At 36.2% G+C, this 16975-nt stretch overlaps 1 protein-coding gene across 10 annotated transcripts in view; it reads left to right on the top strand.

Moving 5' to 3' along the window:
• The window catches only part of DDX6 (DEAD-box helicase 6), a 31762-nt gene that overhangs the window by 9646 nt on the left and 5141 nt on the right, over positions 1 to 16975 (top strand). For 6 of the 10 annotated variants that reach the window (XM_086339565.1, XM_086339566.1, XM_086339564.1 and 3 more), the window contains 9 exons: positions 6415 to 6544; positions 7416 to 7562; positions 8720 to 8814; positions 10757 to 10879; positions 11313 to 11441; positions 12441 to 12557; positions 13834 to 13897; positions 16104 to 16205; positions 16602 to 16808. In XM_086339565.1, coding sequence (XP_086195691.1) covers positions 6415 to 6544; positions 7416 to 7562; positions 8720 to 8814; positions 10757 to 10879; positions 11313 to 11441; positions 12441 to 12557; positions 13834 to 13897; positions 16104 to 16205; positions 16602 to 16777 — 1083 coding nt within the window. In that variant the 3' untranslated portion in view covers positions 16778 to 16808. The remainder of the gene's footprint in view (positions 1 to 6414; positions 6545 to 7415; positions 7563 to 8719; positions 8815 to 10756; positions 10880 to 11312; positions 11442 to 12440; positions 12558 to 13833; positions 13898 to 16103; positions 16206 to 16601; positions 16809 to 16975) is intronic. The other 4 variants (XM_086339571.1, XM_086339573.1, XM_086339570.1 and 1 more) reach the window with 1 other exon arrangement.

The following is a 16975-nucleotide window of genomic DNA, read 5'->3' as shown; positions in this document are numbered from 1 at the left end:
GAAAGAGCAAGGAAATATATGTATATATACACACGTATGTAGACCTACATACAAATTTGATGTGTCTTTTGTCTTCACATAAGTTGAAGCTGTCAAATCCAAGCTGTACTCAGGACAAACTCTGTGACATCATTGAGCACTTTTTCATTGAACAAGCATGTGTCAAGTGACCTAGAAAGTGTTAGACCCTGAGGGTGTTATGATAAACAAGATAAATAGGGTTCCTGCACTCAGAGTCTGATGGAAAGGACTGCTAATTATACAGGTAATTTGAGTGTGATATAATGGGCACGTATATGTAGACATTAGGAGAAAATGGAACAACCTGGAAGAAATGATCCATGTTCCAAGTGGAGAACTAGAATAGTGATTGCCTAGGAATGAGAGTGCCTTTGTGGACAAACTAGAAGAATTTTGTTGTGGTTGGAAAAAGTATGAAGATAAAGTTATACCTCATTAGGCAGTCTGAGTGCAGAGACCAAAAATATTTAGGAATTTGCTTTTTTATAATGTAGTTCGTGTTAATCTGTTTTATCTATAGGAATGAAAAGTTTTATGGGTACTTTTCTACTGAATCGTTCCACTTTGTAACTCTATACTTAGCAAGGTGTGTGGCAGGAAATAGGCCCTCAGTTGTATTGTTTTGATGAAATTACGATTAACAGATGTCTGTAGGTGAACTTGGTCTAGAGAACTGTTTGAGAGTACTGGCTTTGCATTCAGGTTGCCCAGGTTGAATCCAGCTCTGCGGCTTTCCAAGTTGATTATTTGAGATGTCTCTAAGCCTCAACTTTCTGGCCTATAAAGTTGATACAGCAGTGTATACCATAGAGTTGTTGTAAAGATGAAGTGAGGCAACTCATGTTAGTATCCTTAGTACAGTGGCTGCTGCTGCTGCTAAGTCGCTTCAGTCGTGTCTGACTCTGTGCGACCCCGTTGATGGCAGCCCATGAGGCACCCCTGTCCCTGGGCTTCTCCGGCAAGAACACTGGAGTGGGTTGCCATTTCCTTCTCCAGTGCATGAAAGTGAAAAGTGAAAGTGAAGTCGCTCAGTCGTGTCTGACTCTTCGCGACCCCATGGACTGCAGCCTACCAGGCTCCTCCGTCCATGGGATTTTCCAGGCAAGAGATAAATGCTCAATAAATGTTACAGGTTTTTATTTTATGTAGTAGTTTTATCAAAAAATATGGTTCATTTAGCAGACGTAATTCTTGATGGACCCTTAATGTCTCATGTTTCACACCTTTGTATTAAAATTTTAAATTCACTTTGTTATTTGCATCCTCAGTTTGATACGGCATATAGGCAAGTAACTCTCCAGCCACTTAGCCAGTCTACCATATGGCTTTTTCTGTAAGGTAGAAATGAACTCCCTCACAGGGTTTTTTTTTGTGAGGATCAAATGTAATGTACAGACATACCTCATTTTACTGTGCTTTGCTTTATTGTATTTTGCAGATACTGCATTTGTCTTTTTGTTTTTTAAACAAATTGAAGGTTTGTGGCAACCCTGTGTTGTCAGATAATGGTTAGTATTAAAGTATTTTTAAATTAAGGTATGTATGTTGTTTTTTTACACAAGGCTACTGCACACTGAATGGACTAGAGTATAATGTAAGCATAATTTTTGTATGCCCTGGGAAACAAAAATATTTGTGTGACTCGATTGCAATGGTAGAAACGAATCTGTAGTGCTTCAAAGTATATTTTGAAATAGCAAGCACAGTATGAATGTAAGGTATTATATATACCTGAGACTGCCGTTCACATTGACTTTTCCTATAGTATTGCTTTGTCTGAGAATCCATGGAAAATATAAGATAACGTGTTTTAGACTCGGTGTAACAAACCATAAATACTAGGACTTCAAAAATAAGTTTAGAGGTTCTCTAGTGAAATCCAGCCTCATGAGTGGCATTCTTCTACTATTTTTATCTAACTTTTCTCCTTACTTATTTTCTTGTCATTGTTTTCTTTTTTCTTCCCCCCGCCCCAAAATGTGTCTGTTGTCTTGTATAGTACTTAGTTTTACCGTGTTATCCAGGCATTTTTTTCTCTCCAAATATAAAAGCCTTTTGATGGGTGTCACCTCCTTTAGAGATGAAACTTGGTTGCACTTTGGCTATGGTATAAGATTTTTGGAAAATTAGGCACTTAAAATCTTCTTTTGAGAGGATATAATTTTACACCGACAAGCTGGAACCAGATACACTACAGATTGGTTCCACACATCTTTCTTTGCTACAGCCATCTGTGAGTCTAGTTCTAGGTCTGAATGCTATGCACAGTACCATAACCGTGCCATTTTAAAGGCGTAGCTCTACAGTAACAGAGCCTTTTTTGGAGTACCTAGGAGTCTACAGTTTTATTCTGTTTAACAATGCAAAACCTTATATTAACTTGGAGATGATTGAAAGATGACAGTTCTTGCTGTTTCCAGACTTTAGGCACAACTTTTGAGGACTTTATAGATAAGAAGGTGATGGAATAGCAGGTAGTTTGAGAGAAAACAGAAGTTAACTTTGGCAACCAAATTTCATATTAAATTGGGAATCTCAAGTTATTTTTAGGAATTATTTCATTAACCAAGTCTAATTAGTCATTTATCAAATTTATAGTAAAGAGTTAGAACATTCTTAATTCTTTTGTAATTCATTCCTCCTGCTAACAGAATTTACTATGGCTAAAAGAATTGTTTTATTAAATTCTCAAAAATGCATGTCTTCATTGGATACTATGGTAAAACTGGAGTGTGTTCCTTAGGCTGGAGATACTATTTTTGAAATTACTGTCTTCCATCTCCTTTTTTTTCTAGGGAGCAGTAGATACCTTAATCATAACTGCCTCCACAGTATCCATTTTGTTCTCCCTGAAACTAAGATTTAAGTTCAACTGACCCTAGGAATTAAAAAGCAATTGGTGTCTCCATTTAGCTGCGGAAGTTGACTAGACTATCCATTGGGGACTGGAGAGAACGTAATTCCTCAGAAAAAAGTTTAGGGTGCTACTGAGAAAGGGAAAGTGTTAGTCTTTCAGTCGGGTGAGACCCCATGGACTGTAGCCTGCCAGGTTCCTCTGTTCATGGAATTCTCCAGGCAAGAACACTGGAGTGGGTAGCCATTCCCTTTTCCAGGGGATCTTCCCAACCCAGGGATCGAAGCCTGGTTTCTGGCACTGCAGGGAGATTATTTACCATCTGAGCCGCCAGAGAAGCCCTGAATGCTGAAGCTCCAGTATTTTGGTCATCTGATGCGAACAGCCGACTTATTGGAAAAGTCCCTGATGCTGGGAAAGCTTGAAGGCAGAAAGAGAAGGGGGTGTCAAGAGGATGAGATGGCTGGATGGCATCACCGATGCAATGGACATGAGCTCTGGCAAGCTTAGGGAGACGGTGAGGAATAGGGAGGCCTGGTGTGCTGCAGTCAGTGGGGTCACAGAGAGTCGAACGACTGGGTGGCTGAACAACAGCAAAGAAAGGGAAATGGATACTAGGGTTATTAAAACACAATAAATACATACTGGCTCAGTCCCTAGATCTTACAGTGGAACTGGAACATGGACTTTGGAAAGTGGCAGAATCAGACATACCTTTAAGTTCGTGGGATTTTTTTTATTTTCGATTTTTGTGTTCTGGTGGTGTTTTGTATGCTTGTTTTTTGCCTTAGGGTATTGGTCACAGAGATACAGTTTACACATTTTAAGTAATGCAGTTCAGTGGTTGGTTTGTTTTGGTTTTTTTTTTATATTCACAGTTGTGCAGCCAATTACTACAATCAGTTTAAGAACATTTTCACCAAAAAGAAACTTAATAGTTACCCTTCTTCTCCTAGCTCTAAGCAACCACTAATCTACTTTCTGTCTGTATGGATTGACCTATTCTAGACAATTTCATGTAAATGGGATCATAAAATTCATGCTCTTTGTGACTCAGCTGTGGCTTTTTGACTTAGCATATTTTTAGGATTCTTCCATATTGTAGCATGTGTCAGTACTTTATTCCTTTCTATTGCTGAATAATATCCCACTATATAGCTATACCACATTTGGTTTATCCAGTCTTCAGTTGGTAGAGTTGTGTCCACTGTTAGCTATTAGGAATAATGCTCTTTTGAACACTGATGTATATAGAATTTTTTGTGGAGTATTTTCATTTCTCTTGGGTATATACCTAGGACTAGAATTGCTGGTTCATATGGTAATTTTTTATCTTTTTGAGGAACTGCCAGACTATTTCCCAAAATGGCTATGTATTCTACTTAGTAGTGTATGAGGTTCTAGTTTCTCTTATTTGCAGACCTAAGTTCAAATCCTGATTCTAGCATTTCTTGCTTAGTCACCTTGTGCAAAACAATCTTGAGGATCCATTTTGCCATTCGTAAGACGAAAAGTAACCTAACTTGAAAGGATATAATTAACATTAAATATCTAAGTGTAGTACCCATCACAGTAAGTTTTTAAAATTTTTAGCTTCCTTTCTCCTTCTCTTCTCCCTGGCAGTTCCCCATGACTTCTCTTGAGTTTCAAAGCTGTCTGAATCTGATTTGAATTTTCTCACTTCATATTGTTTAATCTTCCTAGCAAACAGTGGTAAGAGACAGTGTGAATATACTGAATTCTCTGACTGCTAATCATAATAGCCACCATAAGAAACAAAGTACAGTGCATCTTAACTTACAGGCTAGCTAGCTTACTTTGTTAAAGCCCTATCCTTAAACAGTTTCTGTTTCTATAGAACATAAGTCCTGTCAAAGAGCAGAGAAATAGAAGTCAGTGGCCTTTAAGTCATAATGTAAACCCCAAAAAGGAATTAGGACACCCCCAATCTAATTCTATCCTGTCTCACTTCATTGAGATATCTTATCCTTTTAAAGGACCTGACTCAGGAAGTCACTGAGAGACGAAAGTCTTTTTCTGCTGTTGAACTGAGTGGTATACTGGTAACCTGTTTAAAAACCATAACAGAGATTGAACCCATGTGATAATTGCCCTTCGGGACAACTGAAGATTAATAGAGTTGACTCAGAGTTATGGCTCAAGGGATAAAGAATCTCCCTGCAAAGCAGGAGCTGTAGGAGATGTGGATCCCTGGAGGAGGAAATGGCACCCTACTCCAATATTCTTGCCTGAAAAATCCTGTGGACAGAGGAGCCTGGCGGGCTACAGTCCACAGTGTCACAAAGAGTCAGACATGACTGAGTAACACATGTGCTCAAGCAAGGAAGGATTTAAGACCAGAGGGTCAAACCAAGACTTTCTTCTTTGACCTGCTTCACCCTACATAATAAGCAGACTGTTTAATGCTGGCTGTCGGAGTAAGATAACAGAGTGTTGTCACTGAACTATTTTCACAGTTGTTCTGGCAACAGTGTTAGTTATTCTGATTATATGGAACCCATCTGACCCCTGTGATTGGGGTTCTAAAATAAGTATCATGGTAGGAAATGAAAGTCATGATGCTTATGACTTGGGTATTTCTCCAGTAACAGTTTTAAATTGCTAGACATTTGTTTTGGTCATTAGCTCAAGCATAGAAAGAACTAATTATAGTGATTATTATAGTGATTATGAATATTTTTCCTAATTTATTTTTCTAATTTTCTAGTTGTAGAAATTAAAATAGTTTTAGAAATAGAAGTGTTCTGCTTCCTCTGTTCATACCTGTTTTACCTTTTTTAATTTCTCTCTGTATATGTGTATTTAATATTTAGTAATTGTTGAGAATCCTTTGCTATTGTCTAGGAAATTTGCCCTAATAAGAAATATTATCTTCTGCAAAACACTCATGCAAGCACACATGAGTAGGCCAAATTTGAAAACGAGAAGTTAGGGCACATCTCAGGACAGAAGTTGGCTGCGAGACAGACATTGGTCATTATGTAATACAATTTTAAAAAAAGATAGGACCCAAGACTAAACTTTTCCAGCTGAGTCCTATTTATGTAGGAATAAAATTGTCCAACCTACAATTTTTCATTGTGGTCAAGTTGGTTTACTAGTCTCAGAATATCATATAGTCCTTCTTTTGAATATTGTTTGTGCTGTTTTTTCTTCCAGTTTTTAATTGTGAAATGTCCTCTGCTTATTTTCCTCTATGTGTTTATTGTGTCATCCCAAGTTCCTCCTCTTTTTTCTGTTGTTGATGCTCACAAACATCATGTATGTTGTTTGCTCATACAAACTCAAAGGTTTTTATTACTAAATTTAGTATGTATTTTATGAGTAGTTCTGATAAATGTCAGTTGATACTAACGGTGATGTTGACTGGTCCTGCTAATTTATTTGGTCTTTACTTTTGTAAAATACTTCAATACCAAGGAACTTTATATACTTTCAGTGTGTTTGAGAGAAGAACTTGCCTATGTACTGTTATTAACAATGCATACAAGTAATAAGCATTGTTCGATCTCTTCTAGGAGGAGAGCATTCCCATTGCTTTATCTGGTAGGGATATTTTAGCTAGAGCAAAAAACGGAACAGGCAAGAGCGGTGCCTACCTCATTCCCTTACTTGAACGGCTAGACCTGAAGAAGGACAATATACAAGGTTAGTTGTTTAAACTATAAATGGTGATTTAAATCTTGGAGCTATATAGAAGATATTACCATCTTTACTCAGTCAGAACTTAAATCATCTGAAATTAATATTTACCCTTTTCACAGCTTTTGGCCTGGTTGTCTTATAAAAATGATTCCTAACTTTTTAAAAAGAGATTTCTAGTTTTTAAGGTTATTTTGCATATTATACAGTTACAACAACATTCCAGTGAGATAGGCAAAATAAGAATTTGTCCTATGGATAGGGAAATTAAATTATCTGAAATAGATACTTAAAACTATGGAACTAGAATGTTTCTTGTGACAGCTGTGTCTGCAGAGTTCCTTGTAAAAGCAGGAACTTTTTCTCTCTGAAGCCTTGTGGCTTGGGGATTTTAAAATCTTAAGCAGTAGGGAAGAAACACATTTCCATAGCTGTACCCAGTAGATCTATGTTTTCACCTCTAAAGCTTTTTCTAAAATTTTCCATTTTTTTCTCCCCATGCTTTCTTGATCTATAATAATTCTGCCATCTTCCTATTATGTTCATATGATATAAATAGACCTGGGCAGCAGGAGTTTCCTATTTGGGCATTTTAACTAGTGATCTCTTACTAAAATATTAATATATTTTGAGCTAATAATTGCGAACTCAAAGAACCCTTTAAGGCTTTGTAACCAGGAGGAGTAGAAGAATTGTATAGCATTGTTACTGAGGAAAAGTCTAAATCTGGTGCACTATAATAGGTTCTTTTTTTGAAATTTATTCATTTGAGTGTCTCGATTATAAGAGGCAATATTTCTATAGCTTCTTAAACTCTTTAATACATGGCTTTTTTTTTTCCTCTCTCTCCTTTTTTCTGTTTGTTGATATTTTCCAGCAATGGTGATTGTTCCCACTAGAGAACTTGCTCTACAGGTCAGTCAAATTTGCATCCAGGTCAGCAAACACATGGGAGGGGCCAAAGTGATGGCAACCACAGGAGGAACCAATTTACGGGATGACATAATGAGGCTTGATGACACAGGTAGGAAGTGATTGGATGTAAGCTGGCTTGCTGGCTGTAATTTGACACACAAGTGTTTCCTTTCAGTAATTTATTAAAATTGTTTTTAAAATAGGGAACAAACATTGCAGTAGATAAACAAAGGAAATGACCATTTCAGTCAAGAAGAAAAAAATTATTTTAGTCATTGAAAGGATATTTAACCTTACTAATAATTTTTTAAATTGCATATAAAGACAGTAAATTGATATTCTACTTATCTGATTGACAAGATTAATTAAGATTGGAAAGGTTAACTAGTAACCAGTAATAAGCATTTGTGAAGAAATTTGTTGTCTTGCAACATGGGGATATAGATTGATACAATCTCTATGGTGGGCAATTTGGCATTATGTTTCAAAATTATAAATGTATGTTTTTAATGATCTTTTTTTGAAGAAATAATTGGACAAATGCAAAGTTGTTTACTGCAGTGTGGTTTGTAATACTGAAAAACTGGAGCAAACTAAATATCAGGGAAATTTGGCTGAATACATTGGGGTATAGACTGAATGGAATGCCACATACCATTAAAGAGTGCAGCTGATCTGTATTCATTTTCATGAAGAGCTCTCTATGATAACATTGTTTAGTGAAAAAAGAAAACAGCAAGAGTTGAAATCCACTTAAAGTTATACATTGAATTTTAGTCAGGATTTTATATATGATTGTTACTTGATTAGTTTAATTCCTATATTCTTTGTACTGCCTTGTTAATTAAAAATGATCATCTTACTTGATCCTGTTACAGTCTTCTGCAGACCATTGATCTATTAATAGATTAGAGGCAAGCTGCTGTATCACGACTGAAGTGACTTAGCAGCAGCAGCAGCTGTATCAAAAGTTCAGCATACTTTTTGTTTTTCCCTGGGGGTTTCCCTCAGGCAAAGAACTATGTTCCTTATTTGGAACAGGTGAATTGGAAAGCTGTAGCCCACTGCATGCACAGGTGAAACTAACTGGTATTCTCTAGCCAACTGAAGATGAGATGGAAATCCATATTCTAAAACACATCTTGGCCTCTTTGTATTATTCCTGCAGCAGTGTTTCTGATAAAATATGTATGTGATAAACCTTTACTGTATCCTTTTTGCCCCAACTAAAATTAATAAAAATACATATTTTCTAATCTTGTGTAGTGCATGTGGTGATAGCTACCCCTGGAAGAATCCTGGATCTTATCAAGAAAGGCGTAGCAAAAGTTGATCATGTCCAGATGATAGTATTGGATGAGGTAACGTTTTTTTCATTTGGAAACATACTATTCTGTACTGATTTGGCTTTGTTTATAACTGCCAGTGAATGAAGCATAACCTCTTTGTGTTTAAGACCTTCTAGTAAATTCACTACTCTTGTTGGTTTGTTCAAACTAACTTGCTTCTAAAACATGTTTTGCCTTTTAAAAGCAATAGATGATAGGTATTTATAGGAATAATTCAGCCTTGTGTCTTTTTCTTAGGGAAGTCAGTTTATTTTTATTTTGCAGTGAGAAGTCACTGAATAACCTCAAAGCCAAGCCCATTCTGCATCTCTCTTGAATAACCTCAAAGCCAAGCCCATTCTGCATCTCTCTTTATTTTGTGATTCATCTTAAAAAGCATGTTAAAAAAAAGGCATCTTAAGAACCCCTTATTTAACATATCCAGCTTTGTATTGTTTGTTTTTTTGTCTCTGTTATATGTGTTCTTTCACCAGACTATAAGTGCCTTTGAGAACTTACTCAGCTCTGCATTCTTGGGACCTAGCAAGCAAGTGTTTTATATGTATATGCAGTCAGTGTTGATGTTTGGGGGTTTTTTTTTTATTTTTAATTGAAAGACAATAGCTTTACAGTGTTGTGTTGTTTTTGCTGTACATCAGGCTCCAAGTATGTGTACATTCTCTCCTTGAGCACCCCCACACCCCCCAGTGTTGGTGTTTTGAAATGAAGTTATTTTCCTATGTGGTCTGTTTTAAGATAACTGGATCTGTTTCCTCTTGGTCTAATTTGAAACAGGTTTTTATCTTTGAGTAATGAGAGAGAACATTTATTAGTGGCTGTGTTAGCACTAAGTGCTTTATGTGTTTTTTCATTGAATTTTTACAACAATCCTATAAGGTAGTTATCCCATAAAGTAATTCCTACAATAAGAAGACATCTTGATTTTTAAATTGTAGAAACTGAAATAGTAGTTAAGAAACCTCCCAACATAGATAATATTGAAGGAGGCAAGTTTTCTGTTTGTGTGTGTGAGTGGGTGAAGTAGAAAAGGATAGCTTTTATTATTTCCCAGGCAAAGGGAAATACACCCTGCTTCTGCCTCAAAAAACTGTATCCCTGAAAAGTTTGAAACACAGGTAGTTTAATGCTGTAGCCTGTACTTCTAACACCATCAGATCACATCAGTCGCTCAGTCGTGTCCAACTCTTAGCGACCCCATGAATCGCAGCACGCTGGGCCTCCCTGTCTATCACCAACTCCCGGAGTTCACTGAGACTCAGGTCCATCGAGTCAGTGATGCCATCCAGCCATCTCATCCTCTGTCGTCCCCTTCTCCTCCTGCCCCCAATCCTTCCCAGCATCAGAGTCTTTTCCAATGAGTCAACTCTTGAGGTGGCCAAAGTACTGGAGTTTCAGCTTTAGCATCATTCCTTCCAAAGAAATCCCAGGGCTGATCTTGAGAATGGACTGGTTGGATCTCCTTGCAGTCCAAGGGACTCTCAAGAGTCTTCTCCAACACCACAGTTCAAAAGCATCAATTCTTCAGCTCTCACATCCATACATGACCACAGGAAAAACCATAGCCTTGGCTAGACGGACCTTTGTTGACAAAGTAATGTCTCTGCTTTTGAATATGCTATCTAGGTTGGTCATAACTTTCCTTCCAGGGAGTAAGCGTCTTTTAACTTCATGGCTGCAGTCACCATCTGTAGTGATTTTGTCTCTTTAATGGAAATCACATTAAAATTTTTTATGGGAATAAGGATTATGTCTGTCTAGGAGTCTTCTTCCCTTAGATCAGTATTACAGACTTTCCCCTTTTTGTATCACTGAATGTGTGTTGGTGCCTTTGGACTATATAATGTTTACAGCCAGGAACATTCTGTGAACTCTCTTGCTGGAATGATTCCTTATTAACCAGAAACCTTAGACATGATTTCATTTTGTTTAAGATCATCTTTTCTTTGTACTGCAGGCAGATAAGTTGCTGTCACAGGATTTTGTGCAGATAATGGAGGATATTATTCTCACGCTACCTAAAAACAGACAGATTTTATTATATTCTGCTACTTTCCCTCTTAGTGTACAGAAGTTCATGGTGAGTATAAATCTGTACTTAGAAGCAGTACCTTCCTGTTGCCCATGAGTGTACTTTTATCCATAATTACATTATATTACTAGTGTATATTTTATGCTGGTTTCAAGTTTTAAGATAACAAAAGTATTTTGATTTTTACTTGTTCATTAAGCTGGTGTCTGACATAGCCATTGATGCTAGATAAATTGATTATAGCATAATCCTATATTTAAAGTACAAAATAGTAATAACTTAGCTGTATATCTGAACGTTAGATCTCCCATTTTATGGTAATGGCAGATTATATATTTTAAAGAGCTGCATCCCTTCAATTAAGAGTTTATAAAAAAAAAAAGTTTATCAGACAGACATGTATGAGGATATATTTTGAGTTAAAGTTTATTTAAAGAAATAAACTCTGCTTTAACTATAAGACTTTTTTTTTTTCCTTCAGAATTCCCATTTGCAAAAACCCTATGAGATTAACCTGATGGAGGAACTAACTTTGAAGGGAGTAACCCAGTACTACGCATATGTAACTGAGCGCCAAAAAGTACACTGCCTCAACACACTTTTCTCCAGGGTGAGCCAGTTAGACTTCAACTGCTGAATGTTATCCATTTCTTAACCTCGATAAAACAGTTGTATCAGTTTTCTCATCATTTTCAGGAAAAAAAGTCCTTAGTTTTTCCTAAAAGGTAGTTTCAGTTGTTGATCTGAAGCTGATACTGTATCATTGACAGGTCATAGGCACTTTTAATTTGATTCTAAAATAATTTGACCTTAATTATAGGTAATCCCATTATTCTCAGTAATTATAATTGTTCTAAGTAGATGTGTTTTTGCAAGTTTGCCTACTTGCCAGAATTTTCTTGTCACCCTGAGGTCAGTACTCAGATGCTCTTTGAAGACACACGTGAAAAATTTGAGACTTCATGCTGTTTATCCCTGCCCTCTTGTTTGAGCTCAGAAATGAACACCTTTTTCACAGTCTATTTAATGCCACATTCCCCACTTTTTTGTGCGTTTTTCTTGATTCCACTGTTTTAAATGGTCCTTAGGCATAGTGCTGACATGTTGTCCAGTGCTCCTAAGAAGAGATAATGTATTAGATAAACTTCATAAAGACCTGAGTTATAGTGCTGTTGGCCATGAGTAAATAAGGTGTCTTTAAAACAGTAACACATGGGGTGAGTTCCCTGGTGGTCGGGTGGCTAAGACTCCACACTGTCAATACAGGGAATCTGGGTAGATCCCTGGTTAGGGAACTGGGATCCTGCAAGCCATGTGGTGCAGCCAAAAAATACTCAGTAACATGCATAAAACCAGATTATCTGTTGACCCATTGATGAAAAAAGTTACGAGTTCCTCACAGGAACCTAACCCTCTATTTCCCCTGGAGGGAGTGGTCGTATATTAACTGTGCTTAACTGCAACTACTATTAAATGAATAGTACTTAAAATTTTTATAGTTTTGCATTTCCTGTGTCATGAGATTATAATTCTTAGTGTTTTCAACATTTGTTTGTCAATATTTTATTTTCTTTCTTATGTCTTTTTTTTCTCTCTCTCCTGTGCTCAGCTTCAGATAAACCAGTCGATTATTTTCTGTAACTCCTCTCAGAGAGTTGAATTGCTAGCCAAGAAGATTTCTCAACTGGGTTATTCTTGCTTCTATATCCATGCTAAAATGAGGCAGGTGAGTGTAAAACTTGTACTTACATAGATTTTTTTTTAAGCTTTTTCTGAATATTTCTTGAATTTTGTTTTAATGCTCTTCCAAGTGCCCTGAGTTTAAGAATAAATTACTGTTTAGTAGGCAAAGGACCCTTCATTTTAACTTCTGTGGGGTAAGGTTTCCTAACTATAAACAGGGGTAATAGTATATTATTACCCCTGTTATGTGAAGAACCTTACTTCACAAGGTTTTAGGAAGATTGAGATTGTGTATGAATGAATAGTTTCTCAGTTGCCAAGCATAATAGAAATGTGAGATTTTATTCCCTTCCTTCCCCATAATCTTAGATTTGGGCTAGTGTTTAGTACAGTAACCACTAGCAACATTAAACTATTTAAAATTTAGTGTCTTCAGTTATACTACATTTCGGAGGCCACTTTATGTGTGACTTTCAGCCACAGTTTTGGAAGGTTTGTAGAAGGTTCTAGTTTATCTGTGTACCTTCTCAGGTTCATCTTTTTCTCTTTATTGTTTGCCTTTAGAAAAAGGATGTAATCTGTTTCAGAACTTGATTTAACAGAAAATAAATTCAAAACTATCAACATATTGTGTTTGTATGTGCTAATTAACATTGTGAAATTTCATGATAGGAAAGCAGTTTCTGTAGTCTGACAGGTTAAGAACTTAATCAGCTCACATATGGTTTTCAAAGAAGCTTATTGTCATGGATCAGCAGGTGCCATCATGTAGGCACCTAATATTAAAATTATCACAAGAAATGGTGTATACAATTGAAGAGAATATTTCAGAGTGGAGGAACATTGCATTGAAAAGAAAGACCAGTTTGCCAGATGGTAGATTTATTGATTTTGCTTGAGTTAGTGTGTTTTCATTTTTATTTAACTTGAAAAGTAGTTATTTTTAGCTTTTGTATATAATAACTGAAAAGATGAGTAGTAGATGTTTCAGTTAAGCTAAACTTTTGGCATCTTTTATTTGAAACATTTTAGAAGTAAATATGGTGAATATTGTCACTTAAAACCCACACCAGCAAAAAAAAAATACCTTTAAGAATTGAGATAATATGAATACATGTATATTTGTTGCTTATTAATTCCCACGGGAGACTTTTTTTTTCTCCTACCTTTTGTTTTTAATGTATATTGAATGTGGCTCCTTTCTCATTCATGAAAACAAATTTGGATATAAAGAAACTGCTTGGGTAGGAGAAAAAAATGATGGAAATTTGGAGGCTTGTGTGAGCTGTAATCAAATAAATGCATTGCTTTATTCCTAGGAACATCGAAATCGTGTGTTTCATGATTTTCGAAATGGCTTATGCCGCAATCTTGTTTGCACTGGTAGGTATTTTCTATTCCTTTACCCATTGTTTTTCTTCCTAGTTTTGTTCTTTCTCGGTCCTGTCCTGCAGTGAAGCTGCTTACATAGTCAGCTCCCTCTCCTACCATTTCTAGAATTTCTGAAGTTGAGAATGAGCTGTAGGTAACTTTTTTTTTTGTAGTTAACTTTTGAAATTAGGTTCCGTACCTGAAACTGCAAAACACTTATTTTGGCACTCCTACCTAATCTCTGCCTATTAAACCAGTTTTGGAGTTTGTGTATTTTCTAAATAGTTTTAGCATATAGGAGTGAGTTCTATTAGCATATGCAAAATGAATTATGTTAAGAAACTATGTTTTGGATGTTTATTATGGCCTTTCTTTCTTTTGCCAGAATCAGACTAGTTTGTGTTCTGGTGTATTTCACTACATAAAGAAAAGCGGACTGGGGGTGCGTGTGGACAGTTAGATTCAGTAGCCTCCTGTCTGTACACTGGGAATATAGTCTTAGTATTGATACTAGGTTTATAATCTAAACTAGGTTTCTGGATAGAGGGAAGAACCTAGTTTTTTGTTTTTTAATTTTTGAGCTATACACAGAGATAAATACAGAAATGCATGGGTTCTGAGGGCCAACTATAAAGTTATATGCAGACTTTCAACTGAGACCCTAACTCCTGATTGTTCAAGGGTCAGCTGTACAGACAAGAAGAAAGGTGCCGTTTGCCATTAACCATTTCCTTACTTGAGAAGGAAAAATACTTTTTTTCCCCTAGAAAGAGTTGGTGGTACTTACAGAACTCACACATTGTTAGGAATTACTGCTGTGGTTACATTAACTTGCTGAGGCTGCCCTCAGATAAGTTTTGAAGTGCCAGTGCTTTCTTCTTTCTCATTTTTCAGAACAGTGGGCAAATACATCGTTAAATAAGTACTGAACATTTATGTGTAACATGTGTAAATACATACAAAGTACCACCCCTCTCAAGGAGTAGTTGTTTAATCAGAGATAAAAAGATGACATTAAGAACCTCAGGCTGGGCCTGCAAACTTTTTCTGTAAAGTCCATGTAGTAAATATCTTAGACTTTGCATACTATGTGGTCTGTGTTACAAGTGACTTGACTCTGCTGTTCTACCTCAGTGGCAGTATATTTCACAAATGGCCATGGCTATGTGGCAGTAAAATTTGACAAAAACAGGCATTGGGCTAGATCTCCAAGGGAGTAAAAGTAATTTGCAAGTGTGAGGTATATACATTAAATAACCCTAAATTTTCATAGGAGAGGGAAATAACTAGCTGAGGTGATCTGAGAAAATATGAAATTGTAATTTATAGGCTATAGATGAGTTTTAGACTTGGATAAGAAGGAATATTTCATTAGGGGCCTGGCATAAAAAGTAATCTATAGATTGCTAAGAAGATAGTTTAAAGAAGTATAGTGGGTGAGGTTGGTATAGTCGAAGTTTTGAGATGTGTTACAACCAAAATATAGAACAGAGGACTTTGAATGTCAATTTTAAATTTTATCTGGAGACAGTTGAAAATAACAAGTTACAAATTCAAACCAGTATATTAGAAATACTTGTCTGACCATCATGGATTATTTTGACGTGTGGAGCTGAGAAGTGCAGGGAAACCTAGTTATTAGCTTATTGAACTTATTGGAGTTGTGTCTGCGTGTATTTGTCAAAGCCTAAATTAGCATAATAATTGTGGGACTGGAAAAAAGTAGAAGGGATAGTCTTGCATATTAGCTTACCTCAGACCTGTTATAAATCATTCAGCAGAATGGGATTAAAGAAATCTGAACAAAGTATAAATTACTGCTGGTAGATTGCCTCTGTTTTAAAGTATTCTCCATTATGCAATGAACTTTAAAAATAACTTATTAACCTTGAATTAAATACTTAAAAATAGAGTGAAGAAAATTATACTTGGGAGCTCATTTTTGAGTGTATAATCTTTTTCAGCCTTCCTTGATTTGCACTATGTTACCTCAGACCATTTTTTAAAACTTTGATACAACACTGGGAAAAGGTAACTTGTGAACAGAAAGCTGCTTATGGTTAATGCACATGAGAAATAATGCCAGTAATTTACAGATCCTTTTGAATTACTGCATGAAGTGAGTGAAGCTTAGGTTCCTTTAGAAATAAATGTTAAAGAGTATTATGACACCAAATTGAAGGATATAATGGAGTTTTTTTGTTTGTTTGTTTTAAAGATTTGTTTACCCGAGGTATTGATATACAAGCTGTGAATGTGGTAATAAACTTTGACTTCCCAAAGCTGGCAGAGACCTATCTCCATCGTATTGGAAGATCAGGTGAGGAAAAGGAAGGAGATGTTCTTTGTGGAAGTTTTTTGAGAAGTTTAATCACTAAATTTTGTTCCTTTTGTGAAGTAGAGTGTGGTAGCAATTAAAATAGTGAATTTAAACTTGTTTTTTGATGTATCAATTTCTAATTCTTCCAGAACATTTATTTTTAAGTTAACATAACCTGATGCCTAATTTAAGATTTACAAATTAGAACCTCACTTTTGTAACTGTACTGTTTGTATTTTATACTGTGTATTTTGGCAACTTTTGACACTATTACTTTAGGCTGTGAATGAGTGGCACTAAATAAAAACATTAATCCTATATGGATTTACCACAGAGACTAGTACTTGCACATTGACTCCCATATTTAACTCATTAATTAGAATTGTTTTTTGTCAGGTCGCTTTGGTCATCTTGGCTTAGCCATCAACTTGATCACATATGATGATCGCTTCAACCTGAAAAGTATTGAGGAGCAGCTGGGAACAGAAATCAAACCTATCCCAAGCAACATTGACAAGAGCCTGTATGTGGCAGAATACCACAGCGAGCCTGTAGAAGATGAGAAAGCTTAACAAGCATGTGTGTACCTGAGAAAATAGCCAAGTAAGCATAATGTTTCCAGGAAGGAGATCAAGGTCCTCTTCCCCCAGGGGGGATGCGATGTCCTACCGTATACAATTAGCATAAAAGATGAAATACCTCTTGACATAAATGGCAGTAAACAGGAAGTATCTCAGTTGAAGTGATCTTACTGGCCAGTCCATAAATGC

Source organism: Bos grunniens, chromosome 15, assembly GCF_055505025.1.
Source record: "Bos grunniens cultivar Pamir isolate PY7600 chromosome 15, Bosgru_T2T1.0, whole genome shotgun sequence".
Classification (NCBI taxonomy): domain Eukaryota; kingdom Metazoa; phylum Chordata; class Mammalia; order Artiodactyla; family Bovidae; genus Bos; species Bos grunniens.
This window is presented reverse-complemented; position numbering and strand designations above follow the sequence as displayed.